This window comes from Camelus bactrianus, chromosome 9, assembly GCF_048773025.1.
Source record: "Camelus bactrianus isolate YW-2024 breed Bactrian camel chromosome 9, ASM4877302v1, whole genome shotgun sequence".
In the NCBI taxonomy this organism is placed as follows: domain Eukaryota; kingdom Metazoa; phylum Chordata; class Mammalia; order Artiodactyla; family Camelidae; genus Camelus; species Camelus bactrianus.
In genome coordinates, this window is record NC_133547.1 from 9,106,084 (window position 1) to 9,126,898 (window position 20,815).

At 54.8% G+C, this 20,815-nt stretch overlaps 1 protein-coding gene across 2 annotated transcripts; it reads left to right on the forward strand.

Moving 5' to 3' along the window:
• The first annotated feature begins 420 nt into the window (after window positions 1-420).
• On the forward strand, window positions 421-19,724 carry EXOC3L2 (exocyst complex component 3 like 2). 2 transcript variants are annotated; one of them, XM_074369427.1, is made up of 12 exons: window positions 421-568; window positions 3,964-4,499; window positions 7,660-8,293; window positions 9,821-9,932; window positions 10,879-10,980; window positions 11,083-11,183; window positions 11,395-11,505; window positions 12,449-12,584; window positions 15,400-15,522; window positions 15,815-15,970; window positions 16,781-16,902; window positions 19,093-19,724. In XM_074369427.1, exons 2-12 carry the CDS (start codon window positions 3,980-3,982, stop codon window positions 19,364-19,366), a joined length of 2,391 nt encoding a protein of 796 aa, XP_074225528.1. In that variant the 5' UTR covers window positions 421-568; window positions 3,964-3,979; the 3' UTR covers window positions 19,367-19,724. The 2 variants fall into 2 exon arrangements, with proteins under 2 accessions (XP_074225528.1, XP_074225527.1); XM_074369426.1 differs by lacking the exon at window positions 421-568 and adding an exon at window positions 2,337-2,791.
• The last annotated feature ends 1,091 nt before the right edge of the window (window positions 19,725-20,815 follow it).

The following is a 20,815-nucleotide window of genomic DNA, read 5'->3' on the forward strand; positions in this document are numbered from 1 at the left end:
TTTTGCTGGTCGAGGAATGTCTCCTTTGAGGAAAGGACGCTGGAGCTGAATCCTGGGTAATACGGAGGGAGGGGGCCATCTGGAGACTTGGGGACAGGGGCTTTTAGGCAGAGAGGACCACAATTCTGAAGCCATGTCCAGCGCCACTCCCTGAGGCCTCCAATCCCAGCCGCTGGACCCAACAGAGTATTCATCCGTGAGCAGGGAACCCAAAAGAGAGCTTTGGGCCCACATCCAGTGCGCAGTGTCTCTGTGGGGTACCCAAGATGGTGTTGTCGCCTCAGGAGGTGTGAAGAACAGTCAGGGGGTGCCATTTCCGGACTGGGGTGTGGTGAGGTTGGGGATCTGACAGCAGCCTTGTCCTTCGTCCCAGCCCAACCACAGCCTGGCCTAAAAGGGCAGACAGATAACAAGTCCTTCCCGCCCCTGGCCCCAGAGAGGGAGGGGTTTCCTGACAGGAAATTGACCTCCTCTTACCCCCCCTCCTCAGATCCAAGCTCTCAGCAGTCCCGGCTGAAGTAGCCTCAGGACAGGAGAGCAGCAGGGACAGAGGGACATTGACAAGGAGGTGAGTGTGCGGGAGGAAGGGCCCTCTGAATTTGCGGCTGGACTAGAATTTGGGAGAAATATGTGCCCTGAAGCCAGGAGAGGCTGGGCTAAAAGAGTATCTAGGGCCTGACCTTGGGAAGGTGCCAGTGAGAGCAGAAAGGAGCGGGAGGAGGGTTCAGGGAAGACCTTGGGGTCTCTGAGGGTCCAGGCTTTGAGAGTGCCGTGGAGAGCTTGCAACACCAAGGGACAAGCGAAAAGTGTCATTGGGTCGGATGCTCTCTGAGCTCAGGTAGGAAGGCTGAGGCCACAGAGGGATGAGCGCTTTGCTCCATCCCCGAGAAATGAGGTCTTGGAAGTGGGAGTGGGGACGAGGGTTGGAATGGAGATGGAGCAGGAGACAGAGATGGGGGGGATGAGGTTGGGAGTGAAGATGTGAATCAGCTTGAAACAGGCTGGGCTGGTGACAGAATTGTTTGGGGGCAAGGTCTGGATTGGGGCTGTAGAGTTCTGGCTTGGACACAAAATTTGTAAAGGCAGTTCCCTAATCCGGACACTGGGGACTGGAGGTGATGATTTCTGCAAACAGGTTGGCCCGTCTGAACAGGGTTTGGAACTTTGGGGAAAGGCTGGCAGCAAGGAAAAGGAGGAGGAGCCCAAAGAGGGAAGCTCTGGTGGCCAAGACATCCTGCAAGAGCTGGGAGGCTGGGGGCTTGAGGGATGCCTCGGAAGTGAGTCAGGGGCCGGGCACTGGGAGGCAGACGAGGGGGCTGGATGGGGCAGGATGTTGGAGTCAGTTTGCAGAGGTGGGTGTTGGAGCCAGGAAGGGGAAAGACGTCGGGGACAGTTTTGGGAAAATGTTGCAGCTAGGTCTGGGGATGTTGGAAATGGTTTGGGCATATTGGATCCAGTTTGGGGGTGGATGTGAGAGCCAGAGGGGGAGTGTCAGACTTAGTTTTGGTGAAAAAAATCTAGTTTGGGTGATGTTAACTTCAATTGGAGGGAAATTGGAACCCCCTGTTTTGAGTGAAGAGGTAGAGTTTTGGGGGGGCAATGATGGAGCTGGCTCTAGGGGATGATGGAGCCATTTTGGGGATAAGGCATGTGGAAACCAGTCTGGAAGATGAAGACTGAGAAATCAGGGTGCGAATAGTGTGTGTGTATAGGGGGCTGGTATCGATTGCCCACAGCCGTGGGGGTGCCAGGCAAGGGTTGCCATGGTGACTGCCTCCCTGGGGGATCGGGGACCAAGGAGATTGGAGAGAGGCTGGCACGTTGTTTCTAGGAACAGAAGGCTTGAAAAACAACAGCTAAGGTCTAGAGGCTGAAGTCAGGGAGGAAAGAAGGGGGCTCCTCACTAAGAAAGGAAATGCTCTGTCCCACGGCTCAGCCAACTTAGGGCCCCTTCTGCATCAGCCTTGCCTGAGGTCCCCCATGCACCCCCCCACCCACTGCCCAGTCTTGACCCTGCCCCTCATCTGCTCAGAACCCGTCCTGGTTTAAAACAACCTACATGTCCAGCCATAGGGGGACGTGTGAATGTCTGACACTTCACACAGTTTTGTCACAGTCACACCGTGGAATAGTATGCAGCACTTAAATCAGTTAATGCCACAGAGACAGGCATGGGTGAATCTCCCATGTATCAGGTGAGAAAAAATAAAAAGCAAGTTACAGGGGATACACCTAGTAGGACAGTGTTTATAGAGAGTTTGAAACCATGTAAACAGTATGTTTGTTTTCTATACTTTTCTGAATGTTTGGACTATTTCATCATTTTCAAAAGCGCCCTTCCATGGCTCCCCAGTGTCCTTGGGAGAAAGTCCAAGCCTGCTCCTTGCTGACCTCTCCAGTTTGATTCATCGTTCCTCCTACCTCAGAAGGAATGGAGCCCTTGCCTTTGTTTCCTGTTTAGCACCCATTCATTCCCAGAGGGCCTGCCCTGGGAGCTGGGGACAAAGTGGTGACCCAGACCAGCCCTGCCCCTGCCCTCTCGAGGCTCACAGTCCAGTGGAGGACACAGATCCATCCCTGGACAGCGATGACCCAAAGTAGGAGTCCTGAGAGGGGGCACCTGACTCAGCTTGGGCATGCATCCAGGAGGGCTTCCTGGAGGAGATGGCATTGGAGCAGTTCCTAAAGCCTGAATGGAACATGGAAAACAGATTTGCATGTAAAAGGACCAGTAGATGCTGAAACCCAGAGGCACCTGGAGTAAGGAGGAGGAGAACATGGACCAGCACTGGTGAGATGCATGGCTGGCCAGCGAGAGGGCCTGGATTTTGTCCCGAGGGCACTAGGGAGCCACAGAAGGTTAAGAGAGGGTGAGGAGCAGGTTTGAGCCTTAACAAGATCCTCAGGGGTGGACTAGAGGACTAGAGGCTGGAGACCAGGGAGGAGGCTGAAGCAGGGATGCAGGAGGGGCTTGGACTAGGGTATGGGCCGTGAAGAGGGAGGAGACAGTGATTTAGGAGATGGAAGGGGGAAGACTCTGGAAACTTCAAGCCCCATGAGGGCAGGGACTGGGTCTGTTTTGGCCACTGCTGTATTCTCAATGCCTACACAGGTCTGGGCCCATGGCAAATACTTAACAAGTGTGTGTGTGTGTGTGTGTGTGTGTGTGTGTATTAAAATCTACATAATATAAAACTTATCAAATTAACCATTTTAAAGTGTGCAATTCAGTGGCATCTACAACATTCACAATGTTGTCGACAATAGCCACTATCTAGTTCCAGAACATTTTTATCTCTCTGAAAGGAAACTCTGGACCCATTAAGGGGTCAGTCCCCAGTCTCCCTCTCCCAGCCACTGGCAACCATGAATCTTTCTGTCTCTGTGGATTTACCTATTCTGGACAAAGAATATCCCCAGTAACTTGGCTGAAGGAATGGATGGGGTGGGGCAGAGGGGACAGGGGTACTAATTGAACAGGGGACAGGAAGCAGGTGCCCAAGTGTGTGAACTGGATGCCTGGGTAGACAGTGGCATGGGGCTTGGGTCCCTATTACTCTCTGCCCTTTGCTGGCTGTGCCACTTTGGGAAAGACGCTTCCCCTCTCTGAGCCTATTTCCTCATGAAGTAGGAGGGTCCACTGAGATGTTGAACACTCCAGGGCAGGAGTGAGTTAGGGAAAGGGTCTGAATGCCCATGCTCTGGGGAAAGAACCCGGGATCTGGAATCTGACAGGTCTGGTGAGAATCCCAACTTTGTCCCTGAATCACTGTGGGACTGGAGGCAAATGCCTTCTGAGCCTCAATTTTCTCATCTGCAAAATGGGCATGATGATAGTCCTCACCTCATGAAATTGTTGCAGATTCAAGAGGTAAATGCTCAGACCATGCTAGGCACACAGAAGCACTGTCATCAACACCACTTGTCACCAATACCATCGATGGTCCATTGTTTTTTTCCCAGGTCGCTGCCTGTCAAAATGCCCATCCTGAAGAGTCTAGGGGTGGCAGACTCTAAGGTGTCCCGAGCGGGGACACTACCCCTGAGGTCCTCTCGAAACCCCTTTGAGGAAGTTTCAGGGCTGGAAGAGGAGGCTGAGGAGCTGGGGACCCTGCCCAACGGAGCATCTTGTCGCCGCCGTGCCACCCTGGAGAAGCTGGCAGGCCTGGCCCCCTTCCGGCTGGGCAGAACCCCTGGCCGGCGGGCGGGCAGCCCCGGGGACGAGCAGCCTCGCTCTTTCCTGGGCCGTGTGCTGACACCTGGGATACGCAGGAGCTCGGCAGATTTTGGCCTCCTGGCCAGGCTTCAGGGGATCCGAGCCCACGGCGATGAGGAGGCAGCTGGGGAGGCTGCTCGGAGATTGGCCTTCCTGAGACTGGGGCGTGGGCCCAAGCCCCAGCGGGTGTCACTGGCCGAGCGGGTGGTGCCTGCAGGTGAGGCGGCTCCCGATCCCCCACCCAAGGTCCCGGAGCCCCCAAAGGTGAAGGAGCCATTGTCAGGTGAGTTGGGAGTCCTGGCCCAGACCTGGGAGAATCACCGAGTCTCCACCTGTGACCCCATCTCCATTTACACCCGCAACTTCCATCTGCCCACCTCCATGTACAAGGCCAGCCCATCCCCTCTGCAGTCCTAATCCCCCTTGCCAAGTTCCAGCTTCAGCCCTATCTCCACCCTCATCCTCAATCTGTCCCTCTCTCCACCTGCCATCTTCAACCTCACCCCCTTGTCCAACCACAACTGAATCACCAACTTCAGTCTCATCTCCTCCAATCCCTTCCCATCCCCGATTTCAACCTCTCTCCCTTGCTACCCTCAAATTCAACCTCAATCTCATCTCCCTTCAAAATATCCACATTTGTCCTTGACCTTACCCCTCCCTAACCTCTAACACTCCACCTCATTGGCATCCTTAGCCCCAGCCATGGCCTCAAACTCCAACCCCCACCTCAGCCTCCTCCTTCATCCCCCATCTCTTCTCCTCTCCCACCTCACTCTGAACCCCAACTCCATCCCAATCCTAACCCCTTAGCCCCTGCCTCCACCCTCAACTTCATCCTTCCTTCAACTTACATCCAAACTTCATCTTCAAACTCACCTCCATGCCCAATGTCTACCTTCATCTCTCAAATACATCCCCTCAAATCTACCACCAACTGTGGGAGTTTCCTGTTAGTAGCACAAACTGGGTGACTTGAAACTATAAACATTTATTCTGTTGCAGTCCAAGTGGCCTGCAATCAAGGGGCCGGCAGGGCCATGGCCCCTCTGAAATCTGTAGGGGACTCTTTCCTTGCCTCTTCCAGCTTCTGGTGCTTTGCTGGTCATCCTTGGTGTCCTTGGCTTGTAGCCGCGTCACCCCAATCTCCCATCCTCACTTGGCTTTTTCTCTGTTTTCACATCATCTTCTCCACTGTGTATGTCTATTTTAGTGTCCAAGTTTCCCTTCTTATAAGGACACCAGTCATACAAAATCAGGGCCCCATTCTATGACTTCATTTTAACTTGATTACTTCTTTAAAGACCCTATTTCCAAATAAGATCCCATTCTGAGGTCCTAGGGGTTAGGACTGTACATATGTTTTTTCTTTGGGGGCAACAAACACAGTTCAACTCATAATGCCACCTGAGTTGTATCCTCAGCCCCAATACTACCCCAAACCCCAGTGTATTCCTCAGTGCCTTTTTGGTTTCCACCCATACTTCTTTCAACCCCATCAGTAACCTCCACCTTGAGACACATCCACATGCTTATTGCCAACTATCCCTTTCTCCAAACGCCATCTTTAACCTCACCCTTAACACCCAATACCATGACAACAGCCAACTGGTCCAGACCCATGCCACGGCCCATTCCTCTACTCTCATTTCATCCTCAATTCCATCCCCGTGAGTAACTTCAACCTTTCCCCTCTTCAGTCTCACTCCTAACCCCCAACCCCAGGATCTCAGCATCCACCTTCAACCCCATTCCCCTCCCCAACTTCCTCCTTCAGTCCTAGTCCCATTCCTAGTCCCTCCCAGCCCTCATTTTCAACTTTAACCCCAAACTCAACCTCATCCTTCATTCTTAATCCCATCTCCACCCCATCCCGAGTCCCAATCCTAACCCCTCCATGTTCAACCTCCAACTTCAACTCTGTACATTTCTAACCCCAACTTATGTCCAAATTTCTTCAAACTTGCATCCATCTCTACCTTCTTTCATCCTCAATATTCACCTAAACTCATCTCCACCTCCATCCTTACCCTGAAACCCTAGATGCCATCCTCAATTCCTTTCCCATCTCCCTCTTCAGATTTCACCCCCCACCTCACCCTAATCCTAAACTCCCTCACCCCAACCCCCACCTTCATCCCCATCCTCATCTCCAGCCCCATCCCTGAAACTCCATCTACATTCCCAACCCTGTCCCAACCGCTGCCTTCATTCAACCCACTCCCAACCCTGCCACTATTTCCCCCACCCCCACCCCCTTCCTAGCCCTCCCCCAATGGACATCCCTTGCTGCCCCAGCACTGGAGAGCCCTTTCTTCATCCTCTGATGCCCTCCACATCCTGGCCAGAGACTATTTCAGCCCTTGCTCCCGAGGGACTGGGAGGGCACCGCAGGGAGGTGAGAAGGGGGTGACTGGAGCCCCCGCCTTCTGGAAACGGATGGGCAGAAATAGCACTGGCCAGGAAATAGTTTCTCTGCCAGGGAGGAAGTGGAGGGGGGTGGAGGTGTTGAGGGGTAACCCTGGGCCACTGGGACCCTCCCTCTGCCTTCACTCAGAGGCCTCCCAATCCCATGACTCTCCTCTCCTGGCAGAATGTGAATCATCAGAGAGCCAGATCACCCCTACAGCTGTCCCCACCCCCAAAAGACCCATCTCTGGTCTTCATAGCCTCTTCCCACCTCCAAGCCCCGACTCTGCCCACCAGTCCACTGGTTCTCCATCCCTCTCCCTCCTTACCCGGCTCAGACTGTCCTCCCTTGGCCATTCCACCTCCTCTGATGCCTTTCTTTGGCCCTGTTGCACTTTTTTTTAATCCTATCCGCCCTCAACTCCTCTGACTCCTCCCCATATCCTAACCCACTCCCTGTACCCTCTCCCATGCCCTGATCCCTGATCCGAAGCCCTAACCCTCTCTTTCTTCAACCCCTTGCCCCCTTCGTACTCCCCTCACCATCCTTTCCCTAATCAGACCCCTCCAGTCTTTTGACCTCCTTCCCATATCCAGACTCCCTCTCCCATCACCAAACCCCCTCTTCCCTTCCCTAACCCTCTCCAGTCTCCTCCCCCATGTCCCGACTCTCTCCCTTGCTCCCTCCTCTGCCCCTCCCCCATCCTCCCTCCCCAAGTCCCGATCCCTCCCATCTTTCGGTTCTCCTCACCCTCCTCCCTTGACCTCCTTCTCCAGCGCAGATTTGCCCACCCTCCTTCTCCCCAACCAGCCCTCAACTACCTCTCTCCTCCCCTCCCCACCCCCAGCCCCCGACCCCTCATCTGACACCCTTCTCTCTTCCCCTTCTCCTGAAACGCCCCGACTCCTCTCTCGGCCCCACCCCTTTCCCCCTCCCCTAACCCTCTTATCCTCACCTCCTACCCCTTCTCACTCTCCACAACCCCCTCCCCGCCTCGTTTTCCTGCCCCTGATCTCCCTCTTTGTGCCCACAGTGCTGGAGATCCTGAGCTTGATCCAGCAGCGCGAGCTCGCGCGGGCCGACGAGCACATCTTGGAGCTGGAGGCCGAGGAGCTGGCGTCGTCGGGGGGCGGCGCGCCGGGGCCGCCCAAGGCCGAGGGCGCGAGCGGGGGCCGCCGGGCGCGGGACGTGGCTCTGCTGTACGAGGCCCTGCAGCGCGAGCTGTGGGCGCTGGTGCGCGAGACGCTGGCGGGCCCCGGGCCGGGCGCGGGCTCCGGGCCGGGCGCCGTGGCGCAGCTCGGCCAGGTGCTGGTGCAGGAGGAGGCGGCCGATGGGCGCCGTGGACCCGAGGCGGCCCGCAAGCTGCGCGCCCGCTGGGCCGAGGCGGTGGCGCGCGCGGCACGGGAGCGGCTGGAGGCGGCGGCGCCCGGGGCGCCCGGGGGCCTGGCGGGGCAGCTGGAGGCGCTGCGGGGGCGGCTGCTGGAGGACATGGGCGTGGTGCGGGGCCGCCTGGCGCCCTCCTACCCCGCAGGCCTGGGCGCCTTCGGCGTCTACCTGCGCGGCTACCACGGCGCGCTGGCCGAGTGGATCGGGGCCGCCGCCCGACGGAGGCTACCCCTGGCCGACCGCTACGCGCTGCTGCACTGGCACAACCAGGTGTACCCCAGGTGAGCTGGGGCCGCCGCAGACCGCCCAGCCTAGGGACCGACTGCCCCAAGGTCGCATAGCTCCCTCCACCCCCCTCCCCTTCCCCGGCCTTGGCCTCTTCAGATCCTAAGGCCCCTGTACCTTCAATCCTAGAAACTTAACATCATTGACCCTTTCAGGCTTAGCACTGGTGACATTCACAATCCGAGACTCCTAGCGCTCTCCGCGCTCCCAGCGCCAGACCCTCAGCAACATGGATCCTTCTGGTCCTAGAACCTTAGCACCGGCCACCCTTCTGGTCCTAGAATCTTAGTATTGGATCCTTCTGGTCCTAGAACGTTAGCACCGGCCATCTTTCTGGTCCTAGAATCTTAGCATTGTTGATCCTTCCAGTCCAAGAACCTTAGAATAGTCAACAATTACGCTCTTGAAATCTTAGCACTGCCCACCCTTTCGGTCCTAGAAACCTAGCACCAATGACCCTTCTTTGTCCTGATGCTGTTGACCCTTAGGATTCTAGAACCCTTACACTGCTCCCGCCTTGGACCCTAGGGCATTAGCCCTGGTGACTCTTCCAGTCTTAGAACTTTAGACTTGATGACGCTTTCAATCTTAGAACTTAGCACCAATGAGCCTTCGAAACCTAAACCTTAGCTTCATCCCCTCTTGGGATCCTAGACCCTTGACTCTTACAGTTTTAGGACGGTAGCACTTTTGGCCCCTAGAAGTCTATACCCGTAGCATCTAGAACCTGAATACCATTGAATGTCCCAGTCCTAGACTCGTAACCATTGAGCCTTTGAATCTGAAAACACATCCATCACTGTGGCTGGGGGATGGAATATGGTGATTAGCTATGACTGTGTCGATACCAACTCCAGGGAAAAGTGAGTTAGCCACACCCAAACTGCACATTGGACGGTGAAGGCAGTGGGTGCTTCCTCAAACAAAATCAGGATGCTGTCAACAGAAGAATGGGACGTTTTGGGAATCCCACTTGGGAGTACATGTTGATGACATTCACACCCCATCCGTGAGGGATGGAGGGGGGATAGGGGAGCGTGGAATGAAAAGACCTGAGTGAAGTCTGATTTGCAGGGCTTTTGGCCAAGAAGATGCCATTGGCAAAAGCCTGGTGTGTGTGTGGGTGGTGGGGAGGGGTGGGCAGGCACAGGCTGGGGCAGGCAAAAACGCAGAAGTGGGAGTGAGGGCTGCACTGGTCGGGACTAGGAGCAGAGGTGGAAGAAAGCTTCCATCTGCTGAAGCTCTAGTGGGTGAGACCTTGCGTGTCAGATCATCAAGCCTGGACTTGACCCCTGCAAGTCCTGCCCGGACACCATCCATCAGGGAGCTGACTCAGAGAGCTGGAGCCAGGGGAGCAACAATTCCAGAGACTTCCTTTGAGGGATGAGCAAAGCTGGCCTCAAGAGAGGAAGGGAGTGGCCCAGGTCACATACACACAGGGTGTGAAGGGATGGGGGTGGGGAGGGGTCCAGCTGCCCAATCCCACCTCTCACAGACCTCCCTGTCTCTTACCCCCGCCCCAGAGAGGTGCTAGGTCTGGTGGACATGGTCGCCTTGGAGAACGGGGAACTGGGGTCCCTTCTGTCCCCTGGCACCCTTCGTGGCTTGGAGGATGAATGTGTCACAGATGTTAAGGTACCTGGGACATGGCATTGATGACTGAGGGGGGTGCTCTGCACAGAGGGAGGGGTCACACTGAGCTTGGAGCCTCTCCCCTCCCCTCTTCCCTATTTCCATCTCCCTCTTTCCTTTGTGGACTTTGAGTTCTGGCCAAAATACATCAAAATGTACACCCATCTGATCACTTCAGTCTTATGCTCAGTGTTGCATCCCAAAGCACCCAGCCAGATGTCAGGACACACAGTAAAGGTTCAATACATTTGGACCCTTCAAATCTTACATCAAGAGAGAGTCAGTCACAGACCCAAAGAGTCCCAGAAGGAGGGCATCCAAGCATGTCTGCATATAAGCAGGGCGGATAGTAAATGTGGTTAATAACTGGCCGGGCATTGGCACTGCTGAGCAGAATGGCGCAGCCATAAACAACGAGCCCAGCCACAGGGTTGTTTCCCATCTGAAAGCCAGTCCTGCCCCAGCCACAGATATCAGAATTCTTTGCAACCTGAGAGCTTTGAACCTGCCAACTGAACATGTCTAGATTTTCAGACTCGTTGAACTGAAGGCCAGGGAATCAGAGATGTGTAAACCTTAGAATCCCAGACCCTTGGAATTCCTGAATCACAGAATTTGGAAATCTTGAACAAAGTGTTTTGCCGAACCTGAGAGCAGACTGTTAGAACCATTAGACAATGAGAGAATAAACTGGTAAACCCTCTGGCTATTAGATGGAGGAGGCTTAAGACCACAAACTCTTAATATCAAGTTCCAAATGATAGGCTTAGGAATGGAAGTGACTGGGGTGGTTTTCTGGTCAAGGTTCCCTCCCAGAGTTACCTCGGTGAGCTCACAGGTAGAATCCAGGCCTGCTTGGGACTAAGGTGTGGAGATCTTGGTGGGACAAAGGGAGGGAGAGTATCCCAGGCACCCTGAGTGCAGCCTCTCTCCCACCTCCCTTCTCCAGGCGCAGACTCGGGCAGCCCTGCTTCGAGTGCTACAGGAGGACGAGGAGCACTGGGGGAGTGCGGAGGACTGGTCCAGCAGCCTGGCACAGGATGTGTGTGAGGTAGGGGGTAGGGAAGAGGAAGGAGAATCACCTGGACAGCGCTGGGTGGGAGAGTGGGACCTCATTCCCTCCTCACCCCTTCTCATCCCCTGGACCGTGAAGCTGCTGGAAGAACACACGGAGCGAGCACCCCGCATCAGCCAGGAGTTTGGGGAGCGGATGGCCCACTGCTGCCTCGGGGGGCTGGCAGAATTCCTGCAGAGGTATGGACGGCTTGGGGCAGGGAGCAGGTCTGGGGGTGCGGGGCATCTGGATCTGGGATTCAACAGAGAGAGGAGAGATGAAAGTGTGTCAGGTCAGGTGGGCAGGGTTGCCTCCATGGGGATCACAGGCTTGCCTGGGCTGAGTGCCCAGCCAGGGGCCCTCATCCCGCAGCACTCCATCTGTCATGCCATCCTCTCCTCCTCCCACCAGCTTCCAGCAGCGCGTGGAACGATTCCATGAGAACCCAGGAGTCCGGGAGCTGCTACCCGACACTTATATCAGCAGGACCATCTCCCTGGTCAATTGTGGGCCCCTCCTGAGGTGAGAGCACCCACAGTGAAAGGCCTCCTTCCCACACTCCCCCAACCCCATTATTGCTAATGTTTCCCATATCTTTGCAGGGGCATCTGATACATTTACTGGTAAATACGTGTAAATAAGTACATCTATGCAAAGGCATACTTCATGCATGTGCATATTTCATACATACAAGTAAATACATTTAACTATATGCAAACATACTATTCCTTTTCCTTAAAAAAAAAATACAAGTGGAAGAATATTGAACACACTCTGCCCTCTTCCCCTTAACATCTTGAAGGACTTTGTTAGAGCCTGAAGAGTTTCACATTCCTTTTTCATCTGAACTGTGTTCCACTGTTTAGACATACTATCATTTATTATCATTTATCTAAGCTGTCCCCAATGGATGGACAATTGCCTCTGCTCTTTTGCAGGGAAAAACTGGGCACATCTGTCAGCCCCCACAAGTGTGGGGACTCGGGCATACACTCCCAAAAGGGGGTCTGCTGGGATTTGGGCAGAAAGTGCCAAATTGCCCTCCAAACCAGGTTATAATTTCAGCAGTGGAGATGGTCATCAATACAACAATGACAGGATATGAAAAGGGTAGAATTTTAGATTTAGAGTCCTTTAGAATATCACAGATTTTTAGAATGGAGGCATCCCCATTCTCACCCAGAAAACATCAAAAGAAACAGAGACCCTGAGAGACCCCTTCCTTCCCACTACATCTTTTAGCCTCCTAGACATTTCAGGGCCCCCACGACCCCCAACTCTCCAGACATCCTCTGATACCTCTCAGCCTCCAGGACCTCCCCAAGCCCCTGACTTTCCTCAGCTTCCCATCTGACCTGTCACCCTGGTGCCCCACAAAATAGAGTCTATCTCTGGGGAGACACGTCTAGGCAGTGGGGGTGAGATGTTGGGGCTCCTTGACTTTTGGCTCTACTGATCCCTAAAGGGCTCTGGCGGAGCGCCTGGCCCGGGTGGGGCCCCCTGAAAGTGAGCCGGCCCGGGAAGCAGCAGCCAGTGCTCTGGATCGTGTGACCCGGCTCTGCCACCGTGTCCTGACCGACCTGCTGTTCCAGGAGTTGCAGGTGAGGAAGGCAGTGGGCTGGGGTGGGGCCAGTGCCAGGACAGGGGAGCATCCCCACTCAATCCTGCAGTTCCTTTCAGCCCATGAGTCAGTGTTGGGGAAACAGATAGGGTGGGGAGGGTGATGGCTATGTCTGGCCATTTGAGGGGACAGAGAAGGGTGCAGGAAGGAAGAGGTGGGAGGATATGATAGGGGGGAGGACAGAGAGCCATCAGCAGGAAAGGGCCTTGGGGGCTGGATGGAGCCCCTCCTCACTGAGGTCCCCCAAATTCCTGGCCAGCCTCTCCTAGACTCTAGAGCCCCATTCACTCATCTCTAGGCTCCTGCGCATGCCCAGAGGGGACTAGGTTCAGAGGTGGGTGAGAGTACTTGGGGTGGGGAAGCTGGTGGGAGTATGGAGGGGGGACTGAGGTGTGTGTGCATGTTGTAACATTTGCTCAATCCATGTTGTACATCAGAACACGTTCCTCCTCCGCCTAGAACCCTCTATGGCTCCCAGATCACTCAGGGCAAAAGCCAACGTTCTTGCCATGGTCCCCAAGGCCCTGCATGGTCTGCCCTTTCCCTCTCTGACCTCACCTCCTCCCAGTTTCCCACTTGCTTATTCTACTCCAGCCACATCCACCCCATTGCTGCTCCTTAACATGGCATTCCAACCTCAGTACCTTTGAACCTGCCATGCCCTCTGCCTGGACTACTCTCCCTTCTAATACCCACAGAGCTCCTTCTCTCACCTCTTTCAAGTTTTGACTCAAAAGTCACCTTTTCAGAAGGATCTCCCCTGACTGTCCTATTTAAAATAGAAGCCCTTGAGATGCCCACATCCTCCCATCTCTCTATTTGTCTCCAAAGCACTTATCACCACCTGCCATGCTACATCCTTTGCTTCCCCCTCTCCCCAGTCCGTCTCCTCCCATTGGAATGTTAGCTTCTCAAGGGCAAGGATTTGTTGGAATGTTTCTAAAATAGCTTTATTATGGAAAATTTTCAAATACACACAAAAGTAGACAGAATGACCTCTGGTGGATGGACTCCAGCAAGTATCAGCTCCATCTCTTCCCCTGCCCCTCCTGCCCACTGTATTCTTGACACCTTGTATCATCCATCACCACGTCAGTCTGTATCTCTGAGAGATAAGGAACTCATCCCTTTTAAACAAACATAACCACAATGCCATTCTTATACCTAACAGATGGAACGGTCATTCCTTCATATCACCAAATATCAGATCAGAATTCAGATTTCCTGAACTGTTTATGATTATCAAGCACTTGGAGTTTTGTTTATCTTATTTTGCACTATGTCCCCAAGCATTCCCTGATGTGTCCCCAGTGATCCACCCAGGGCTGGGCCACAGAAAGGGTTCAGAGAGTGTTTGTTGAATGACTAAATGAACAAGTATGGGAAAGGAAGTCAGTGAGTGCGCCCAGCTATGCCGCTTCCAGATAGGGGTACTTGGGCAAGTGACTTTCCTCTTGGGATCTCTGTTTGCTCATCTGGAAAATGGGCACAGGAATGCCAGTCTTCTCAGATGGCTGGGAGGAAGCAATGGGCTTGTGGACAGAAAGTGCTTAGCCTGGGTCCTGGCCCTTGGGTATTGGCCATTGTGATCTTCATAAATGTACAGATTTTATAGCAACAGCAATACGTCCTGAGTCGAGTGCTGTACCAGGAGCATCAGCTCATTTAATTGGCACGTCTTGTCAACAAAAGCTCTCAGGCCTCATTTTTGGAGGTTCAGAAAACTGGGGATGACAGATCAGGAAAGAGGTGCTGTTGAGTGGGTTAGGAAACTGCTTCAGACCCCCGTGGACTGCAACCCTAGAGGTGTCCTCACACCCCCATTGTCCACCCGACTGCAGCATCTCCCCGTTGCTCCTCCTAGCCTCCATCTCAGGGACAGACACACTTCCCATCAGCCCACCTCTGGGATCCAGATGCCTCCTTCCCCTCCCCCCACAGGTGGCCACTTACTCCATCCTATGAATGGATCACCTGCATTCTCCTTTCCCCGTTGCAGACCCCCCCCCCCCATTTCTGCCTCAGTCTTGCTCCCTCCCATCCATCTGGGTGAAGCACAAAGCTGACCCGCTCCCTCTCCTGCTTAGAACCTGCCATGGCTCCCCAGTGCTCTCACAAGAAATCTAGGGCTGCTCATTCAGTCCAGGAGGCCTGTGGGCTCTGCTCTGTTGACCTGGCTTGCCCCATCTCTTCACTAGGTAGTCATACATCCCCTGCCCGCACCACTTAGAAGGGCCCTAGCTTGGTAAAGCTCTGCTGTCTGTGTCTTGATGTTCTTAATATTTGAACAAAAGTCTCCCATTTTCATTTTGCATTAGGCCTGTGAATTATACAGATGGTCCTACCAGCCACACTGACCTTCTTCCTGGTCCATCTGAAATCTGAACCTTCTTCACACTGGCTTTCCTCTCTGCTTGAGCCACTCCCTCTCCCACCCTTCACTTGACTAATAATAATCTTGTGGGCCTCAGCTCCGATGCCCTCTCCTCCAGGAAGCCCTCCTTGACTGTGCTGACTCAGGCCTCTCCTCTGGGTTTCCTGTACCCCTGGGCTCCCTCCTTCCAGGCATTACCCCTCTGGGTTGTCACTATTTGGGGACAGGTCTGTCTTCCCTTCTGGACTGTGAACCTCAGGAGGGCAGGGCCAGGCTGTCTCCGTCACTGCTGTGTCCTCAGCGTCGCACAGCCCTGGTGCAGCTGGTAGCATGGTTTGGGGAGCAAATGTTGAATGGGGAAACAACGGAAAGTGGGCCGAAGGAAGGTGAGTGACAACCCTCTCCCCACTCTGTCTCCCAGCCACACTTCAACAAGCTGATGCGCAGGAAGTGGCTGAGCAGCTCTGAGGCCCTGGATGGCATCGTGGGCACGCTGGGAGCTAAGGCCCTGGCCCTGCGCAGGATGCAGGATGAGCCTTACCAGGTGCGTCTGCTTGTGCGGGGAGGAGTGCGGGGTTGAGGGGGAGGAGGGGGGCAAAGCGGAGAGGGCTGACATGGGGGCACTCTTTGGGGGCCGGTAGGGGGAGTCCGCGTGCTGACTTGGGGGACAGGACAGGGGTCACCCATTGGGAGACCAGAGGGCTGCCGGGGGGCTGGGGGCGGGGCGGGGCGGGGCGGGGTTCCCGTTGGATGCCCCGCGTGGGCGCGGGCGGTTGGAAGCGGGGAGAGGGGGTAACCGGCAGTTCACACCTCCTCGCATCTTCCCGGGTCCCCAGGCGCTGGTGGCCGAGCTGCACCGGCGGGCGCTGATCGAGTACGTGCGGCCCCTGTTTCGCGGGCGCCTGCGCTGCGGCTCCACGCGGACCCGCAGCCGCGTGGCCGGGAGGCTCCGGGATGACGCGGCGCAGCTGCAGAGGCTGTTCAGGCGCCTGGTAAGTGCGGCGCGGGGGCGGGGGCTCCGAAACCACGGAAACCCCTTGGCTTCCGGGAATCCCCGGACTCGATACCCAGGGAAGGGGGCTTAGAATAAGACCCTCACCCAACTTTAAGCCAATAGTAACACTCTGATCTTTACCGTCTGAGGGTGAAAATCGGCTTTCTCGAGGTGAGAGCTCGCTCTAGGCGCGAATAAGAAAAATGATCCCTATGCATTGCTATGGGGATTAGATCAGTTAAGTTTCAGTAAAGGCTTAGGATCTGGGGTCCTGAACATTAGCTTTTATTATGAGCACAGATAGAAGCTAAATGCAACAGAAACTCAGAATGCTAGCGTTCCCAAATCCAAGCATTTAAAATCACCAAATCTTGTTTGTACCCAGTTGTAATCAGCAGGACCGGAAAAGCCTCACTTAGTGGCTATTCTGGGAGTTTCTAGCCGAGAGCCCTTGGAATTAAAAAAAATTTTTTTTGGAGGAGGAGAAATAATTGTAGATTCACGTAGGAAAGAATGCAGAGAGACCTCTGGCATACCATATTCGGTTTCCCCGATGGTAACATTTTGCAAACTTGTAATAGGTTTTGAGGGGTGTCCCCGAGCCCCAAATTATCTGCAAAACCAGGAGTAGATTATATTATGGATGTTTCTTCAAATTTCCAAAGGTTCCAGGTCACCTCTGACCATAGTCTGCCCTCTGCACGGTTTTAAGGACAAGACTGCCGGGAGAGGCGAGGTCTTGGGAGGCTGTGGTTTTGAAGGGTGGGTATTGATTGGGGCGAGAGTGTAAGCCCGGCGTTTTCTGCAGGAGTCCCAGGCCTCGTGGCTGGACGCCGTGGTGCCCCGTCTGGCCGAAGTTCTGCATCTGGAAGACACGCCCAGCATCCAGATGGAGGTGGGGATGCTGGTGCGGGACTACCCAGACATCAGGTGAGATCCCCACCCCCACGCCGGCTCGGTTCCTTGTTGCCCGCGCTGCCGCCAGGCCGAGGTCTCCCGGTGAGCCTTGGCATCCGTCCCTGCGTTTCCTGCCTCTTGGGCGAGGGAGGGAGGCGGCGAGCGTGTCTGACGGCCGTTTCCTGCTGGAACCAGGGCATTATTAATACGATTTCCCTCCTTCTCCTGCCGCCGCCGTCGCTGCCGCCGCCACCACCAAGGCTCGCAAACAAACAAGCAGTCACAGGAAGCCCAGGGCAGGGGGGCGCGGGGCCGCCTGGCGGCAGGAAAGGGCCGGCCCAGCAGGGGAGCCGCGGGGGACACGGGGACACGCACGGGCACACGGGCGCACACGCACTGGGACGGTGGCAGGGGCCATTCAGATCCTGAGGGACTGTTTCCTTTCTCCGTGATCCTCTCTGAGCCTCAGTGTCCTCCTCTGTTCCGTGGGGACAATAGTACTTTTTTTGTAGGATTATTGAGGGATTCGTCATGGTCATTACCACTATCAGCATCATCATCTATGGTGACAGCAGTCACAATACCAATTCTTGCTCATTGAGTCCTAACGTCAGACCTCAGAAAGCATCTTACACACCCACCCTATTAGAAAGAGTTATTTTAGAATAAAAGCTATTTTTGGAAAATATTTACAAGTAAAAGGGCTCACTGTTCAAAGTCCTTGGTACCATCCGAGTCAGGCAGAAATTAAGTAGCTTACCCCAAATGCCACAGCTAGCAAGCAAGCAGCAAAGGTGGGACATGAACCCAGGCAGCAGGCTCTAAAGCTGGTGCCCCTGACCACCACACAACACTGCCGCTTGTAAACGGTGGTGGCAGTGGTGGCACTCTTGCAGTGCGAGTCAGGCAGACAGACGTTCTCCACTCAGAGAGACAAACCCCACAGGACCCGGGAGTGATGCATTAGCCAGGGTTGAGGGCGTGGGGTTGAAGGTGAGGATTCTGGAGCTGATTCAGGATGCATGGTTCTGGTTCTGAGATGTGGGGCTCATGTCCTTGGAAAAGCACAGAGGCCAGGGTCCCAGCACTCCTGCTGGATTGAAGCTTCTGAACTTGAACCTGAATTTGAACACGGAGCTCAGTTTGAAAGGTCTCCAGCTGGGCTGCAGGGAGGGGTTCCAGAGCTGAGTTTTGGGGGCCATGTTTTGGAGCCCAGTTAAGCTAGAAGGTTCTCGAGCCCCGTTTTGGATGAGTGTTTTGGAGCTGTGGGGATTCCAAACTTGGGATGTGGGAGGGTGAAGGCACTGAGCTGGGCTGAAGGAGGTGGTGAAGACTCCAGAGCTCTGTTTGAAATGAAAGTTCTGGAAAAGAATGTTGTGTTCAGGATTTCGAGTTAGAATCAGATGGTGGTTCTAGAGTTGAGTGTTGGATCCCTGATCTAGAGTTGAGATTGGGTGAAGGGAAAGTTCCATTGTGTTAGATTTAGGTGCAAGGATTGTGGAATAGAGTTCGTTTTGAGCACCTAGTTTCTAGTTGGAGTGAGGGTTCCCAAGGTGAATTTTAAGTTCTGGAGTAGACTTTTGGTTGAGAACAATTCCAGGAATGGATTAGGGGTGAAGTGAGTGTTCCAGGGTCAGAATTTGGATGAGGGCTCTGGAACTGTAATGGGAAAGAAGGTTCCAGCCCTGGCCTTGGGGTGAGGTGAGGGTTAGGATGGGGCTGTGGTGAGCATTTCCAGCCTAGATTTGAGTGCTGATGTGGGGCTGTTCATGATGAAAGTGAAGATGACGTTCAGGTTGCTACAGAGTCCAGAGCTTAAACAGGTGTGAAGGTACCAGAATGGAAATTTAGGAGCTATCTGAGCTAAGTCGGGGGTGAAGATTGAAGGTTATTTAAATAATTAGGAACTCAGATGGGGTGCAAAGGAGGATTTTTGTGTTGGGTTTGGAAGTGAGGCCTCTGACATCCGTGGTGAGTAGGAGGATTTGGAAATGGTTGGGAGGGAAGTTCTGGAGGAGGGCTGGGATGGAGGTGGGATCTAGGGGGCCTGGCGGGAGGGGTGGCACTTTGGAGGACTGGTATTGGAGGAGGAAGAGGGGAGGGGAGCAGAGGGGCTCTAGAGCTAAGACAGGTTCTGGAACAGGTTAGGTGGGGTCCACAGGTGGGCTGGGAGTGTATCTGAATCAGAGAGCCCCATGCACCTGTCCTCTCCTCTACCCACAGGCGGAAGCACGTGGCCACCCTCCTCGACATCCGTGGCCTGCGCCACACAGTCGCCCGCCATGAGATCCTGGCGGTGGCCCGGGACCTGGAACTGTCAGAGGGGGGAGCTCTGTCACCCTCTCGGGACCATGCCTTCTTCGCAGACATCCCCGTGCCCCGGCCACCTTTCTGCCTCAGCCTCCCTCTCTTCCTGGGCCGCATCCCCCTCTCCTGGCTGGCCCGTCTGCCCTGGCCTCGGCCTCCGTCCCCATCACGGCCCCGGGCCCAGCACTGAGACACTCCAGGCTCCGCCTCGGCACCACCCCCCATCTCTGCTGCTGACAAACCATCCTCCTGACTCCCTGCCTGGGACCACAGACCCCTGGGCCGGAGAGATCTTTCAGGGTCTCCTCACCTACCCTCAAACTCCCTGTCCAGAAGAGAAACAGGCCCGAAGGAGCAGGACTTGTCCAAGGCCACGAAGCCCGTCCCCAGCACCACCTCTCTAGCCCAGTGTGTGGTGCGTGGCGTTTTGGAAGGCTCTCCAGAAATATCCCAGGCCCCCCCTTTCCCCTCACCTCAAGGTCTGGCCTCAAGCCAATGTATTAAGGAACGTACGATACTTAGAATAAAGAGGTTTCTATTTAACACAAGGAAGGGCTGAGTCCCCAGTGTGGGGGGGGAGGAAGGGCCGGGGGCAGGGCCCAGGGCCAAGGGCTTCTCACACGCCCACGGCCGGGCTGGGGTCCAACTCTCGGGCAGCGCAGTGGAGGGTGAGGGAGGCCCAGCAGGGCCGCCTTGTTTATACTAAGTCCCCAGGGCTGCGTGACTCCCCGGCAGGCCCGTGGCCTCTCTGAGCCGGGGCCCCTCATTTTGGTCAGTCGCAAAGCGCCTTCCTTTCTGGGTGGAGTGGTTCCACCTTGGCAGCCCCCGCCCCTCCCCCGTCCTTCACCGGGAAGCTGTATCAGAAGAGGAAGGAGGTTGGGGGCAGGGCTGGCGGCATCCAGGGCGCCCTCCTGGGTTGACGCAGGAAAATCTCAGGGTGGGAAAAGTTCCAGCCACTCACCCCCAGCCCCGCCGGATCCTGGTCCCCACGGAGACCTTGAGGTCACCTCCTTGCTGACCCCTGCCCCTCCGGCCCAGTTGGACAGCTTGTGATGGATGCTTCCTGGTGTGGCTCTTTTTTTTTTTCTTCCCTGCGAAATCGGAAGGAGGAGGCAGTCAGGGGTCAGTGTGGAGGTTGGGGTTGGAACCTCACGCACATTTGAACTCACGTTTGAAGGTGGGAACTCAGGACTCTTGGAGCCCCAGGGTTGTGTGACGCTGAGCAGGAAGCTGACCCTCTCTGGGCTGTGGTTCCTGTCCCTCTCTGAGGTACTGCTTAACCTCTCTGCCCAGGACAAGGTGAGATGTCCAGAGGACATACACTCCTCACTCCACATCCTAAAATAACACTTTCTGTATCATTGATATACAAGAGAGGAATTGAATTAACAAAGGGCAGTTTGTAGGCATGTAATGAGAGCTGTATTCATCTCAGTTTGGCAGAGTGCTTCTCAGATTTTGGTGCCCTGCTTAAAAATGGCTGTTTTGAAACATAATTTAGGCACCAGACAATTCATCCCCTTAAAGTGCACAATTCAGTCGCCCTTCGTATGTTCATGGACTGGTGCAACCATCATCGCGGTTCATTCTAGAACATTTTCATAACCCCTCAAAAGAAGCCTTGCATCCCTTAATCATC

Bases quoted from the DNA above. Each gene is read 5' to 3' on its own strand.
- EXOC3L2 (XM_074369426.1), top strand. From the start codon at position 2,736: ATGCTGAAACCCAGAGGCACCTGGAGTAAGGAGGAGGAGAACATGGAC. The intron at 8,294-9,820 runs GTGAGCTGGGGC...CCCCCGCCCCAG, and splicing joins CACAACCAGGTGTACCCCAG to AGAGGTGCTAGGTCTGGTGG. The intron at 9,933-10,878 runs GTACCTGGGACA...TCCCTTCTCCAG, and splicing joins AATGTGTCACAGATGTTAAG to GCGCAGACTCGGGCAGCCCT.